The sequence below is a fragment of the Euprymna scolopes genome, chromosome 13 (genome assembly GCF_053919585.1).
Source record: "Euprymna scolopes isolate OS-2025 chromosome 13, ASM5391958v1, whole genome shotgun sequence".
Classification (NCBI taxonomy): Eukaryota; Metazoa; Mollusca; class Cephalopoda; order Sepiida; family Sepiolidae; genus Euprymna; species Euprymna scolopes.
The window spans coordinates 15,834,800-15,851,458 of record NC_136494.1 but is presented as its reverse complement, the minus strand read 5'-3'; the positions used below and the strand labels follow the sequence as shown (position 1 = coordinate 15,851,458).

General features: G+C 34.5%; 1 protein-coding gene across 1 annotated transcript in view; it reads right to left on the bottom strand.

The window, feature by feature from the left end:
- LOC145291944 (protein lev-9-like) overlaps window positions 1–16,659 on the bottom strand; it is a 1,240,163-nt gene that overhangs the window by 230,970 nt on the left and 992,534 nt on the right. The window contains exon 13 of the mRNA XM_080137869.1: window positions 15,878–15,962. Within this exon, the coding sequence (XP_079993995.1) occupies window positions 15,878–15,962 (85 nt within the window). The remainder of the gene's footprint in view (window positions 1–15,877; window positions 15,963–16,659) is intronic.

Below are 16,659 nucleotides of genomic sequence, written 5' to 3'. Positions count from 1 at the left end.
GTAGATTTCCCGGGCAACGTCTTCAGCCTGCTAGTATCTAAATAATACAAATTCTAAACTCTCATCCAAAAAAATCAGGAACATGGTATAAAAAGTACTCGACTTGAAAAGTAGGCACAGGATCCAACGTTTAAACTCTTCAGCTTGGCATTCTCAGGCAACATGAACTGAAAAATAACATATGAAGATGCAGCCAAGTCTGCAGCAAAGAATGTAGTCCGCCCCCTCTACTGGGCTTATAAATTTCTCATAACGGCCAGTATCCTACATTTCCATGAATCCACCATTCGATCAAACCTGGAGAGCTGTTGCCGTATCTGTAACCCAGCATGTATGGGCACGTGTGATAAAATCAGCAGCAGCCAAAAAATAGTTGGCTAGCAAAAGTATTAGCAGCAGCAGCCATTAAAGCACGGGTGCAAATTAGCAAATTTTGTGCTACACAAATGGAGAGAAAAATATTTTTTTTAGCTATATCTCTACTATTAGCCAAATTGAATATTAAAATGCTCATATCTTTGGTTCTATTGCACAATACTACATAAAAAATTTTCAGACTTTTTGAAGATTGTAATACTATTCTATGGTTAAAATTTTATGACAATTGGTAAAAAAGAACCTATATTTTCAAACCAATAAAATATACCCAAATTTGCCTACATTTGTATGTACAGTGTCCTGCAAACCAGCTTCCATTTTGTGCTTTGGTTGTCTCTCCTGTGGTCTTGACAGACCACTATATATATATATATATATATATATATATATATATATATATATAGATAAGCGAGATAAGACACAGATTAAAAGTCAGGCGAAATATCCTGACAGATATTACTTGAGGTAATACGTTCAGGGTGATCCTAGCCAAAAAGGAGAAGCTCAATATTTAAGAATAGAGCAATATATAAGTTTAGTGGTTAAAGTTAAATTCTGAGAATCAAAATATAAACATATATTCGCGTTAAGAATTTATTGTTTGACAAAAGGAATATATAGAAGGTGTTATGTTGATTTCCTGAATCCATGGATTTTCAATAATGTGTCATAAAAGGAAAGTATTAAGGAAATCAACATAAACCCTTCTATATATTTCTTTTGTCACGCAATAAATTCTTAACTCGAATATATGTGTCTATATTTTGATTTTCAGAATTTAACTTTAACCACTAAACTCATATATATATATATATATATATATATATATATATATATATATATAACGTTTTCATCTTAATTTTGTTAGTTTCACAATTTCTATGTAATTATGCAGAATGTAGAAACTATCTATAAATAGAACTCAGTGTAATAGTTAAATGAAACCAATCACCTAATGAAAAATCACAAAAAAGTGAATTAGAAATTGATTAACACACGTTTTTTCAAAGAATATGCAAATTAGTTAATCTTCATGTAGTTGCTCACATATTTATAACTGAGTATATTAAGTTCGTTTTAATAATTTTTAAATCTAAAATTGTAGGCTCTTAATATTAATGTCAGAGCGAGAAAAACGCCCAACTTTATAGACACATGTATAAAACAGTTATCTACTCACTTTATTTATACAAAAAAGACGAACCAACCCACAAAAGGACGGAATAGCATGAATTTTATAAAAGTCAGTCAAAATAAATGTAGAGACGACATCCGTTCGCCAATCGTAGATATTATAATCTAGGGCGTATATAAAAAGTCCTCGAAAATAGTAACCTTCTTGAGAACACGTCCCCCCCCAGAAAAAATCCATTCTTGGACATACAAAAACGCACTACAAATATATAGATGCTCGCTATCTCGGGTAGAGCATACTGGGGAGTGAAATAACAAACCGCTACTAATGTATAAAGCAATGCTCTTTCTGCAAACAAATGAACCTAAGGCATTTAGACAATGTTTGATCATTATAATTTCGCATACTCATCTTAGCAACCGCCAAACAGTCTAACGGTTTGAAATGCTGATTGTCGCTTAGGCAGCGGAGTTTCAATCCTGGCTAGTCTAGCCACATTGAAGGGCTGTGATACAGCGAAACCGTCTGTCTGTGGCTGACTCTCTCTCTATATATATATGTAATTTCTGTAAGGTTTTCCAAGACATATCAAACTTGGAAATGAAATCACACCGATCAAAACATGAACTATATTCACTAAAAGTTTGGCGAAATCTGATTCTGTATATTTGCCATTCTGATTTTCGACTTGGTTTCAAAGAATTGTTAGAATCCTCTTAACAAAAGAGGATGTTACCGACTAGCCCACACAAAATGCACCATTTCCTTTGGAAGCTTTCCTTCTCATTTTTTCCCCTCCCTTCCTTTCCCCGTTTGACTTCGAGGTCACATGGCAGATCAATCAATTGATCAATACAAGACATTTTCTAATTGAGGATTTTACCAATACCTCCTCTCTCCTCGTACCTTCGTGCTCCCCTCTCGCATTTTACTAAACTGAAACAGTGACTCTACTCCCCTTTAATGTAGGGAAGTGATTTCTCTCTCTCTCTCTCTCTCTCTCTCTCTCTCTCTCACACACATACTTTTTGTTTTCTTTCTCTCTGTCTGTCCAATAAATTAAAATGGCTGCGCAGAAATTTTGGCAAAAATCAAAGAGTATCAATCAAAAGATGAGGGGAGGGGGCAGAGATTTCATTGATTTCCTGCATCTCAACATGGATGAATGAATAGAGAAAATAAAAAAAAGAGCCGTCAGAAGCAGCAGCAGCAGCAGCAAAATTGGTTCGCTTTTCTACTCATTTTAGTGAAAAAAAAATAAATAAATAAATAAAAATAAAAAGAACAAAAAAAAAAGTCAAAGTTCTCAAGATTTATCTCCCCTAGCCAAACGGCTTTCAATCGTTTCCCTATCACCACCAACACACGTTCGCGGAATTCTTTTAGGTTGCAATTTAGGAACTAAGCCAAATAGCTATTACTTTTAGATATTCCTTTATAGTATTTATTACTCTCTCCCACAGTGAGAAATGTGACCCAAGAGTCTGAAAGTGAGATTAAAAAGCCAGCTCCCCCTAAAGGAGTGCTGTGACCTGTAAGAAATACTAAGACTGCCCCGTCAACATTCCCAGTAAGGGTACTTCAGGCGATTAGCAAAAAAATGACTTCTTCTCAAAGAGAGAAGGCAAAGCCTGAGAGGGTGGACCTCCTAGAACTGCACAGCATCAGGATCATATAACAATCGACATGGCTTAGACTGTGTTGATTTTGATGACAAGGTAAAAAAAAAAAAACACAAAAAAACAACGGTACTGAAGCACAATATTCTATCTTAAATGTCTCATGGTATCATTTCGACCGGCGTATCATCGTAGAATTTTAAATGTACTACACTTCATCATTTTTGTTCTTAGTCAGTGCAAAAGAAATCCTTCTAGACTAAGACAATTTCAATTTTTGTCCCAGTTCCTAATGCCTCTTTTTTGGAGCCATAGGTTTTTCCCGTCATTAAAAGCTGACGTTGTGCCTAACGTTGCCATAATAAGGGAGGGTAATGCACGTTAATAGGTACATGTCATCTACTCCTTTCTTTGGTCAGTGAAGTAGAAATTCTTCTAGACTGAGACATTTTTTTTTGTCGCAATCCAGTGTGCTTCTTTGTCAGAATTGTATTTTACCCACATTAAAATGACCTTCTGTCTAACTCTGCCCTCACAGTAAAGCAAATAAGTAAGCATTTCGTATCGCTCATCAAGTCAAATAGTAAATGATACTAACAAACAGAAATAGATATCAGAGATGTAGATTATGAGTCTAAACCGCAATGACAAAAACTGGTCAGCATGTCAAGAGATACAGCATCTTCGATATGCATTATCAATAAGGATGATATTGCCATGATGAAAAACGCTCTACTGGAGAGCTCATTGTTAAAACATTTTGGCTTAAAATTCAGAGGCATGATGAATTGGAGCAAATATACAGGACATTGCCAAAGCTGCTGCAAAAAATGCCTCCCCCCTCTCTACCTTGCTAGAAAATGATTCACAGCTGAAACTATCATAAATCCCAACAATACCACCATTCACCCATGCATGAAGTGTAGTTGTAATATCTGGGCTGGTGTATCCTCCTTTCTCTCTTAGAGTACCAAAAAAACGTCTAAAATTAAATAGATCTCGCACTATCGCCCAATCTCTAACCCCTGTCCCATCACCACAATGTTGCATCTCTTATTCAAAATATATATATATATATATATATATATATATATATATATATATATATATATATATATATATATATATATACAGGGTGGCCACAAAGTCACGCACCAATGTTAATTAAAAAAGTTAAAAAAATTAAAAAAGTTATAGTAGTAACATTTATTCAAATTCAAAGTTCTTTGCAAGGATTACAATTAACATTGGTGCGTGAATTTGTGGCCACTCTCTCTCTCTCTCTCTCTCTCTCTCATATATATATATATATATATATATATATATATATATATATATAGAGAGAGAGAGAGAGAGAGAGAGAGAGTTAAAAACATATTTAATCTGAAAAGGAAACACTAGATAAATGGATAGTCCTTAATCCGCGGAGTTTCGAAGAAATACTCTCCTTCTCATCAGAGGGTAGGAATTAGCAAAATGCGGGATCGGATTTTGCATGCAGAAGTATTTGATGAAACAACAAGTAAGTCAAAGATCTTACTTGAAAACAAAATAAGTTAAGCAGAGGGAATCTGGTAAAGAAAAAGGTGATTACACATGAATGGATAGTCTGGTGGAAGATAAAAAAATCCAGTGACGGTAAAATCCAAATGTAAAACTTCAAGAAAGTTAAAAGAATTTCCATTTGTACAAGTAAAATCCAAGGAAATCCCGTAATTATTATAAGCTCTATTTCCTATTTGGTTTTATCAAGCTTTTATATCTGGCTGAGATAATTTTATAAATATTAATTCTTTAATATTTATAATTTACTTTAATTTTACCATCTTGGATCATTTTGGTAAATTCAATTGTAATTTTCATTTTATATATATATATATATATATATATATATATATTAGTATTGTAATAATAAAAAACAAACATGCCGAAAAATAACTAATACAAAAAAAAGTAAAGGACTTTAAAATTTCCTAAATTAAATTTAAGCAATATTTTATTTTTTGGTTTTGTCTATTTCAATCGGGCATGTACAGGGAAGGTGATTTCTCTCTCATCAAAAAAAAAAAAAAGAGTTCATGAATCGATTCCATGAAATGATTCACTTTCTAAAAATAATAAATAACAGACCTTGCAAAAGTTAAGATAACTCTATCTATATATAAAATTAGCTATGTTCATATCTCCATATAAAGTTAGCCATGTTCATATCTCCATATAAAGTTAGCCATGTTCATATCTCCATATAAAGTTAGCCATGTTCATATCTCCATATAAAGTTAGCCATGTTCATATCTCCATATAAAGTTAGCCATGTTCATATCTCCATATAAAGTTAGCCATGTTCATATCTCCATATAAAGTTAGCCATGTTCATATCTCCATATAAAGTTAGCCATGTTAATATCTCTATATAAAGTTAGCCATGTTCATATCTCTATATAAAGTTAGCCATGTTCATATCTCTATATAAAGTTAGCCATGTTCATATCTCTATATAAAGTTAGCCATGTTCATATCTCTATATAAAGTTAGCCATGTTCATATCTCTATATAAAGTTAGCCATGTTCATATCTCTATATAAGGTTAGCCATGTTCATATCTATATAAAGTTAGCCATGTTCATATCTCTATATAAAGTTAGCCATGTTCATATCTCTATATAAAGTTAGCAATGTTCATATCTCTATATAAAGTTAGCAATGTTCATATCTCTATATAAGGTTAGCCAAGTTGATATCTATATAAAGTTAGCTATGTTCATATCTCTATATAAATTTAGCCATGTTCATATCTCTATATAAAGTTAGCCATGTTCATATCTCTATATAAAGTTAGCCATGTTCATATCTCTATATAAGGTTAGCCATGTTGATATCTATATAAAGTTAGCCATGTTCATATCTCTATATAAAGTTAGCCATGTTCATATCTCTATATAAAGTTAGCCATGTTCATGTCTCTATATAAGGTTAGCCATGTTCATATCTCTATATAAGCTTAGCCATGTTCATATCTATATAAAGTTAGCCATGTTCATATCTCTATATAAAGTTAGCCATGTTCATATCTCTATATAAAGTTAGCCATGTTCATATCTCTATATAAAGTTAGCAATGTTCATATCTCTATATAAGATTAGCCATGTTCATATCTATATAAAGTTAGCCATGTTCATATCTCTATATAAAGTTAGCCATGTTCATATCTCTATATAAGGTTAGCCAAGTTGATATCTATATAAAGTTAGCTATGTTCATATCTCTATATAAAGTTAGCTATGTTCATATCTCTATATAAAGTTAGCCATATTGATATCTATATAAAGTTAGCCATGTTCATATCTCTATATAAAGTTAGCCATGTTCATATCTCTATATAAACTTAGCCATGTTCATATCTCTATATAAGGTTAGCCATGTTCATATCTCTATATAAAGTTAGCCATGTTCATATCTCTATATAAAGTTAGCCATGTTCATATCTCTATATAAGGTTAGCCATGTTCATATCTCTATATAAAGTTAGCCATGTTCATATCTCTATATAAGGTTAGCCATGTTCATATCTCTATATAAGGTTAGCCATGTTCATATCTCTATATAAGGTTAGCCATGTTCATATCTCTATATAAAGTTAGCCATGTTCATATCTCTATATAAAGTTAGCCATGTTCATATCTCTATATAAAGTTAGCCATGTTCATATCTCTATATAAAGTTAGCCATGTTCATATCTCTATATAAGGTTAGCCATGTTCATATCTCTATATAAAGTTAGCCATGTTCATATCTCTATATAAAGTTAGCCATGTTCATATCTCTATATAAAGTTAGCCAGGTTCATATCTCTATATAAAGTTAGCCATGTTCATATCTCTATATAAAGTTAGCCATGTTCATATCTCTATATAAAGTTAGCCATGTTCATATCTCTATATAAAGTTAGCCATGTTCATATCTCTATATAAGGTTAGCAATGTTCATATCTCTATATAAGGTTAGCCAAGTTGATATCTATATAAAGTGAGCTATGTTCATATCTCTATATAAAGTTAGCCATGTTCATATCTCTATATAAAGTTAGCCATGTTCATATCTATATAAAGTTAGCCATGTTCATATCTCTATATAAAGTTAGCCATGTTCATATCTCTATATAAAGTTAGCCATGTTCATATCTCTATATAAGGTTAGCCATGTTGATATCTATATAAAGTTAGCCATGTTCATATCTCTATATAAAGTTAGCCATGTTCATATCTCTATATAAAGTTAGCCATGTTCATATCTCTATATAAAGTTAGCCATGTTCATATCTCTATATAAGGTTAGCCATGTTGATATCTATATAAAGTTAGCCATGTTCATATCTCTATATAAAGTTAGCCATGTTCATATCTCTATATAAAGTTAGCCATGTTCATATCTCTATATAAAGTTAGCCATGTTCATATCTCTATATAAGGTTAGCCATGTTCATATCTCTATATAAAGTTAGCCATGTTCATATCTCTATATAAAGTTAGCCATGTTCATATCTCTATATAAGGTTAGCCATGTTCATATCTCTATATAAAGTTAGCCATGTTCATATCTCTATATAAAGTTAGCCATGTTCATATCTCTATATAAAGTTAGCCATGTTCATATCTCTATATAAAGTTAGCCATGTTCATATCTCTATATAAAGTTAGCATATCTCTATATAAAGTTAGCCATGTTCATATCTCTATATAAAGTTAGCCATGTTCATATCTCTATATAAAGTTAGCCATGTTCATATCTCTATATAAAGTTAGCCATGTTCATATCTCTATATAAAGTTAGCCATGTTCATATCTCTATATAAGGTTAGCCATGTTCATATCTCTATATAAAGTTAGCCATGTTCATATCTCTATATAAAGTTAGCCATGTTCATATCTCTATATAAAGTTAGCCATGTTCATATCTCTATATAAAGTTAGCCATGCTCATATGTCTATATAAAGTTAGCCATGTTCATATCTCTATATAAAGTTAGCCATGGTCATATCTCTATATAAAGTTAGCCATGGTCATATCTCTATATAAAGTTAGCCATGTTCATATCTCTATATAAAGTTAGCCATGTTCATATCTCTATATAAGGTTAGCCATGTTCATATCTCTATATAAGGTTAGCCAAGTTGATATCTATATAAAGTTAGCTATGTTCATATCTCTATATAAAGTTAGCCATGTTCATATCTCTATATAAAGTTAGCCATGTTCATATCTCTATATAAAGTTAGCCATGTTCATATCTATATATAAAGTTAGCCATGTTCATATCTATATATAAAGTTAGTTCATATCTATATTTCTCTTTGTCTGTCCGTTTCACTTTTCCTCAGAAATTATTGGGTTAATCTGGCTGACATTTTGTATGCACCTTTGTTATGGTAAGGTCCAACAAACTAATTATCTTGTTATCTTTTTGATGCAGATTTACGGATTAATAGGAATAGTTACCATAATACCACATTTACTTCTTAAGTTTTCTTGGAAACCCTTGGCTGATCTGGCTAAAATATTGTATGGATCTTTAATACGAAGCAGTGCAGCGAACTAAGTTTTATATTATCCATTCGATAATCAGTTAGGGATTAATAAGGATTAGTATTTAATGCAAAAACAGTGAGCACAAATTTAACCATATACAGCAAATTTGGTACGAAGCATCTAAGTAAACGGGCTATAACTTTTTCCCGGTTTTAACGGGCAAAAAGTTTAATATTTATATATTTCCATGGTTTTCTGTTTATTTATATTCAATTTTCACTTCAAACAAAGTACATCGCCACTTTAAAGTAGGGGGCTACTATCGGGGAGGTAAGTTGCAGGAATATTGTGAAGGTAGATGAGCAGCAAGATGTCTATTCACATTATACTTGAAATCTTGCTATTCAACATCTTGCTGCTCAACTCCCTATATAGGACTCTTGCAAATTATGTCCAAGATAATAGCCCCCTACATCAAAGTGGCACTGTGCTTTGTTTGGGGTGAAAATGTAATAAAAAAATAAATTTTTATATATATATATATATATATATATATATATATATACACACACACACACACACACGAGACAAACAGACAAAATATACACCCTTCCATGTTATACAGACCCCTCCCCGACCGACAATATTACACAAAGAGAGGTAGAAACATCTGTGAAAATTCAGATACAGCTTATTTTTATATAATTTTAACACTGGGTATTTGTTGTGTCTGTATCAATAACAACACGAACGCAGAAAGTAAAGGTAAAACAAATATATTAAGACGAAAAGATAATACATATTTACAAAGGTGCAGTTGTACTGCAGTTGGAAGATTGTCCGGCAGAGGGTGTTTTAAAGTCTTTCATGGAGCAACCGGCACATGCGTCTTGCCTATCCGGCGTTCGAACATAGCTCCCCGGTCTTGCTGACTTGGTACCTTTATCTATATCTTGTTCACCCACTTATGCTAATTAGTGGGCGTCTCCACAACAGTATTATATATTAATTAATACATAACCTCCAATTCCAATTTTTTTTAGCATTTTAAAAGGATTTTAAGGACAAAATATGGACAGCATCCTCTCTTTCAAAATCAGTATTCCAGGTAGAACTTATAGAATATTTTACCTATTCTATATAGAATATTGTTATAATGTGATGTTCATAGACGTACTCTTTAAGACACTATGAATAAAGTTAAAACTAAGTCTTATGGTCGTCATATATTTTCTGTATACTATTTATGTTCTTTTGTTTACTAGGATAAGTCACCGCTTATCAAGGTCTGAAAGCCACTCGAGGATAAAGGTTAATGAGTGTCAGGTAGATAGAGAGATAACACTGGGATGATGAGTGATGGTGGAACTTGGATAAACTTTGGTTATTAATTTAAGATGACGACTCAGCAGGAGCTTGTTCACATTAGACTAGAGAACGGCCATGTTATAGTCAGCTGGTAAGCAACACTGTGAAACTGTGCTCCAAGGTCGCGCAGTTCTAGAAAAAAAAAACTTTGATCATGGAATTTATGTTCAGTTGTAGGCACAGGTATATAATAAGGAAAATAGATAGCAGTTGGTGTAGCTAGACGATGGTCTGCTGCGAATATTCTATATGGAGAGGGGGGGACCATAGATTGAAGCTCAGTCGAACACCTGCCACGAAAGTAACGATATAGCAGAGATAGACTCACAACGTCTCTTTTGTGAGAAACAAGGAGCAGGGAGGTAAAAATACCCATGCCTACTACATTTCGAAGACGGTTTTGAACGGGTCAAGGAAGTAAAAGATACTCTTAGCAACTCCTCCCCAGATCTGGCAACAGTACTCCATCGGCAGACGTATTTGACTCTCAAATGAAGTTAAGAAACGTTGAGTCTAGTCAGTACCAGATGGATGACGATTGGGAAATATCAGGTGCTGTATGTAGGACGTTGACACCTCCCTGAAATAACTGTAAAAACCTAACGTCGGCATGTCTCCTAACCGAAATATTCATGCGACTGGAGACTGCTTGCAAATTTTATTTACTTGACTCTTCCTCCTCCAGAGGAAGCTGATTTAACCTGCTTAGGGTGAATACTGTAGACAAGGAATTGTGTGAGAATTAATGCACCTTTTGGAGAGGTAGAATGATAAAACCATTTTACGAGCGATATTGGCAATGGATTGTATATAAGTCCTCCATTTTAGGTCAGGAGTGAAGGTTAGATTTAGAAGCTTGTTATGCTAGGGTCCTTTCTTAAGATTAATGTTGTTCAATTATAATTGATAGCGGAGTCCTTTACATATACTCGTGTTATTTTAATCATTATCGGTCATTCAATATCACAACAAATACCTATCTCACAAAAGATTAATAAGAATAATCAGGCCTAGGTGACGTCACTTGGGAAATGCGAAATGCGACATTTGGAAACATGAAACGAAATATGTTTGAATAGTTTTTGTGTTTTATAAACATATTTAGATTAAAAAAAGGTAATCGTGACTTCCTTTTGTTTTGTAAGTTTTTTTACGTTAAATTAAATTTTATTTTTAAAAAATAGAGTTAAGATTTTTTTTTTTTTTTAATTCAATTTTCACCCCAAACAAGGCACAGTGCCACTTTGAAGCAGGGGGCTACTATTAGGGAATTAATTAGCGGGGTCATTATGAAGGGAGAAGAGTAGAAAGATGTTTGTTAACATTACACTTGAACTTCTGCATATCATTGCAGTTGGGAAAGCAGAATCCCGGAAGGGAGTTCCAAAGACCCGCAGTTCTGGGGAAGAAACTATTGGAGTAAAAGGCTTTCTTGCACCTAGGGATCTCCACTGTAAAGGGATGAGACTTAGTAGCTTGTCGGGTTTGTCGGGGGTAGTTACGTCGGGGAGGTACAAGTGTTTGCAGTTCGTCAGAGCATTCACCATTAAAGTATTTGTAGAACAGGCAGAGGGATGCAACATCTCGTCGATGGGACAGAGGTTGAAGCCTAGATGACAGTTCAGGACCTATCAGGTTGGCGACTCTTTTTTGAACCCTGTCCAGGAGCGAGAGACAAGCAGCAGATGCACCAGCCCAGATGTGACAACAGTACTCCATACATGGGCGAATGGTTGCCTTATAGAGGTATAGGATACTGGCAGGCGTAAGTAGTTTTCTAGCACGGTAGAGGGAGCCAACCTTCCTTGCAGCAGCCTTGGCAATGCTCTCAATGTATCTATTCCAGTTCATATTCCCTGTAAACGTTAGGCCGAGGAGTTTAAAAGAAGTACTTTCAGGCAATGTGCTCTTGGCCATTGCTATTGGTGGTAGAGAAGGTTTCTTGTAGTTATTGAAGGAAACAAGCTTAGTCTTAGCAGCATTGAATGAGACCAACCATTTTTGTCCCCATTCCACTACGGATTGGAGGTCATCCTCTAGTGTTTCTGCCATTTTCTTGGATATGTGTTCATTTGTTTTCCCCTCATATCTGTTATAGGGAGTGGTGTCATCGGCAAATATACCCATCTCCGAAACAATATTATCAGGGAGGTCGTTTATGAATATCAGGAAATATAGAGGTCCAAGGATAGACCCCTGAGGCACTCCCGCATTTATGTCATATTGTTTGGATGTACGTCCGTCGAGGACAACTTTGATTTTTCTATTACTTAAGAAGGATTTAATTACGTTATGAATTCTTCCAGTGATTCCATATGATCTAATTTTCCTTAGAAGACCATCGTGCCATACCCTGTCAAAAGCCTTAGATATATCAAGGGCCACCGCTCTACCCTCCCCTGTTTTATCCAATGAACGGTATATACGTTCAGAAACTACAGTTAAGATATCTGCTGTTGAACGGGCTTGCCTGAATCCATATTGTTTGTCAGTCAGGAGTTTAGCAGCTGTTAGGTGCTGGACTAGGACTTGATTAACTAAGGACTCAAATATTTTGGCGAAAAGCGGAGGAGGCTAATGGGGCGATAATTTAGTGGGTCAGTTCTTTCACCAGAATTCTTGAAGACTGGTAGCACAGAGGCGGTTTTCCAGCAGTCGGGAAAACAAGATTCGTTAAGGCATTTATTGTAAAGTTTGGACAGAACTGGACCAACCTCGGCAGAGCATTTTTTTAATAGCACAGCCGGGATGAGATTTGGTTCACATGCTTTTGAGGTGTCTAGGTTTTTTATAATAGCATGTACCTGAGAAGGGGTGATTTTCAAATCGTCAAGTGTGGCGTCTGTTCGCAGAGGAAAATCAGGGAGTTAGTGGTGTACCGAGTTCAGTGTGGAGTTTGAGGCAAACCGACTGGCAAGCAGATTATCCTTGTCAGTTGCCGTGCAAGCAACCTCATGATTGTTTGTTAGTGGGGGAATAATTGACTGTCCATTATTAACTACGCTGTTGTAGATTTTCCAAAAATCCCGGGTTCCTAATTTCTGTGCTTTGATGCGCTTTCTGGTGGTTTCAGAGTAATCTGACTTAGCTGATCGTCGTTTTTTAACATATATTAAAAATATGCATATTAAACAAATGAATGAATCCTCGTAATGAAACCAGTAACAAATACTCGTAACATCTGTTTTTTTTTCTTTAACAAAAAACTTACAAATTAAAAAATAAACGCATTAAACGAATTTAAACAAATATTCGTAACTTTTTTTATTGCCTACTTAACTTAAAAGAAATGAAAATATTACAAAAGAAAAACAATAAACGAGTCTTTGTAAAATGAAGCTATCAAGTGTCAATTTCCGATTTTTTGTTTTGGTAATTGTTTTTTGCGTCTTTAGCAATTTTGTAGGCTTCAGTGCGCACTCTTTTAGCGAGCTTTTGTTACGTTTTTAATAACGGAATAAAATGTCTTTACGCATAAACTAAGTTGGGGAGTTTTATTTTCTGGTCTTTTATATGCTTTCTGCCTGTTTCGCTGTCGCCGTTTTCCCTAATGGTTGCTGTAGAATCAAGCTTCTTTTCATGAAGAAAGAAGACACAAGGAGACGTTCGCTGAGAGATTTCATAAACGATGTTTGGAGGAGAAAATAAACTAATGTCATCAAAGCAAATTATTTATTTATTATCTTCCTAACACAATCACAATGAGTGACGCATACGGACAAATATTTGGAGACAACATTCAGCTTATATTATTTCTACATTATTGGCGATGTTTTATTAGCGCGGCAACCACAGAAAGACTGATTTGAAAATTCTAGTTTGAAAATAACTAAAAATTGTGACGGCATTCATCATCATTCAACTATTTTGAATTTTGTTTGACCTGTTGCTCCCTGCCTTAACCTTACATCACCCGTCTTTCATTCAACCCTAGTAACGATTCTGTTTTACAGATCTGGGTTATCATGCACCCAGTGTGACCCATGTCAAAATTCACACTAGCTTACTTAATCACTATTGACTGAGGGGCTCTAATGTGTCTAACTTCCTAGAGATGAGATAAATAAACACCTGTAACGTCACATGACAAACTATCATTGAGTTTTGTCCAGTTTTCAATCACACTACCTTTTCTTTTTTTAGAAAAAAAAAATGCTTCTCCTACTGCAAGAACTTAGATTTTATGAAGGGACATACTGCAGTAAGTAAGAAGGCAAACTAGATCAGTTTGAAAATGCTAGTTGGAAAATGCTAGAATCGAACCCAGCATGCAAATTTTAAAAGATAATAGATATTTAATCATATGAATACAGTTGATTGTTCATTCTTTTAGAAATAACTGGGTATTAAATATGTCAGTTAAAAGAATTAACAATACGAGTTTTAGAATTTTTTTTTTACATGGAAGTCACCACTTATCAAGGCCCGGAGGCCACTCGGGGATAGGGGTTATTGTGTGTACAGTAGTCAATGGGACAATATTGTAGTAATCGTTAATAATAGAGATCTGATAAAGGGTCTTACTTAAGGGGGCGGTTCATCAGGAACTTGTTTATGTTAGACTTGAAGACATCCAAGTTGTAGTCAGGTGGGAAACAGGCAAGCGGCAGAGAGTTCCACAGGCGTGCACTTCTAAGAAAGAAGCTTTGTTGATGGAATCTATGTTTTGATTTAGGCACATATAAAGAGTGGGGAAGATTACTAACGGTGGTTTCAGCTAGACGGGTGTTTTTCGTGAAAGATTGCAGATGGGGGGGACCAGAGATTGGAGCTCAGTCGAGCACTTTCCATGGAAATAACAATAAAACAACAGACTCGTACGTCCCTTCTGTGGGAGAGAGGTTGAAGGGAAGAGAAAAGGTCATCTCCCACTAGGCTACGAAGTCTATTTTGTACTCTGTCAAGGCAGGATAGGCTGTTTTTAGCAGCTCCTGCCCAGATATGGCAACAGTACTCAATCCTTGGACGTACTTGGTTTTTATATCAAAATAGGTTAAAAGCGATACAATTCAATTTAAGAATTTCTTTTGTTTACTAGAGGTGGGTAGATACATATGCAAAGTCCATGGGTAATTGAAACGTAATAAAGTCACATTGGTTGACCACACTTCTGACGTCATAAAGAAAGGAGATTCTCTATATATTGAGTCAGGGTTCGTGTTAGAGTCTATCATAATCACAGCCACAGCCAGAGAGAGAGAGAGAATCGGTCAGACTGAAAGCTGATGACCCTTAGAGGCGAAGCGAGGAAGAGGAGACCATGTAGTCATAAAGGCTTGAATCCCTGACTATCATCAATCATCTAGCTGGTAATAATAAAAAAGCATCTAATGTTCCTAAACCATTGTCTTTTTCTGTCGTCATTCTACCAAAACAGGAAAAGGTAAATGTGTTTTGTCTATTATCTTGTAAACGAACTGTGCGTACCCTCCTAAGTAATATGCCTCGTCCATCATCAGTAACGATTCTCCCCCTCTGATGAAAAAGAACTATATAATCTATATAAATATTATTATCATGCTTTATTCTGAGTCCCCATTATATGTTGTCCCTCATATCACCCCCCTCCCGCTACACAACATTAGACACAAGGTTCGGAAAGTGGGATTGAGAAGTTAGCACCCCAAGAAGGGGCCCTCCGACCTGCAAAATGTGCCTTATCAGCCACGTTGGCATTTCCCGGTATTGGAGCTTTAGGCGATTAGCAAGAAACTAACTTCTTTTTCAAATAGAAATAGTAAAGCCCAGGAGGGTGGACCTCCTAGAACTGCACAGAACTAAGATCTCACTGCAAAATCAACAGGGACCGGATTATTATAGGAATGGTCTGAAGAAGAAAATTTAATTTTACCTGAAGAAATATACTGCGCCAACAGTTGTCCGATGTCCATTATAATAGCCATTATGTATGGGTCCAGGTTTTCCACAGTTTACTTCTGAAAAGATAAATTTGTACGATCAGATTTTAAGAAAAAAAACAAAACAATTTCACATTACAAAGAAGTAAAATAATAATTCAATTGTTTATTTGCAGTTTTGCTTTTATTAAAGATTTCTATCTCTGCTTATATATAAAAGGCACTTTGTCTGTATGGGTGTGTATGTGCAAATTTTTTCCCTATTAACTCCAAAACGACCGGGCCAATTTTTTTTTTAATTTCACACAAATGAACTTTTGTGTCCAAAAATATTCTGAGATAGGTTTTATACCAGAATGCCTTTCATAAATATCAATAATTAAAATAATCAAAAGAAAGAAGGATAATCCGATAGAAAGAAGGAACAGGCGATTTTGACCAAAGTTAACACCTTATGCAGCCTAACATTACAAGTGCATTTGAGAAATCGTATGATCGCACAAGCAGAAAGGATCGCCATATATAATCAACCAGTATGTTCTTTCATATGACAGGAGTGCATTCAAACTGAATTTTTCTGTTTAAAGTGCAAGTGGACCATGATGCTTAATGTTTTGATTTTAAACTTAAATTCAAGCCAGTATATTAAAATATATATATATATATATATATATATATATATATATATATATATATATATATTACAGGGTGTTTCAAAAGTCTTGGGAACATTACAACATATTTAAAATCGTTATGTTCCCAAGACTTTTGGAAC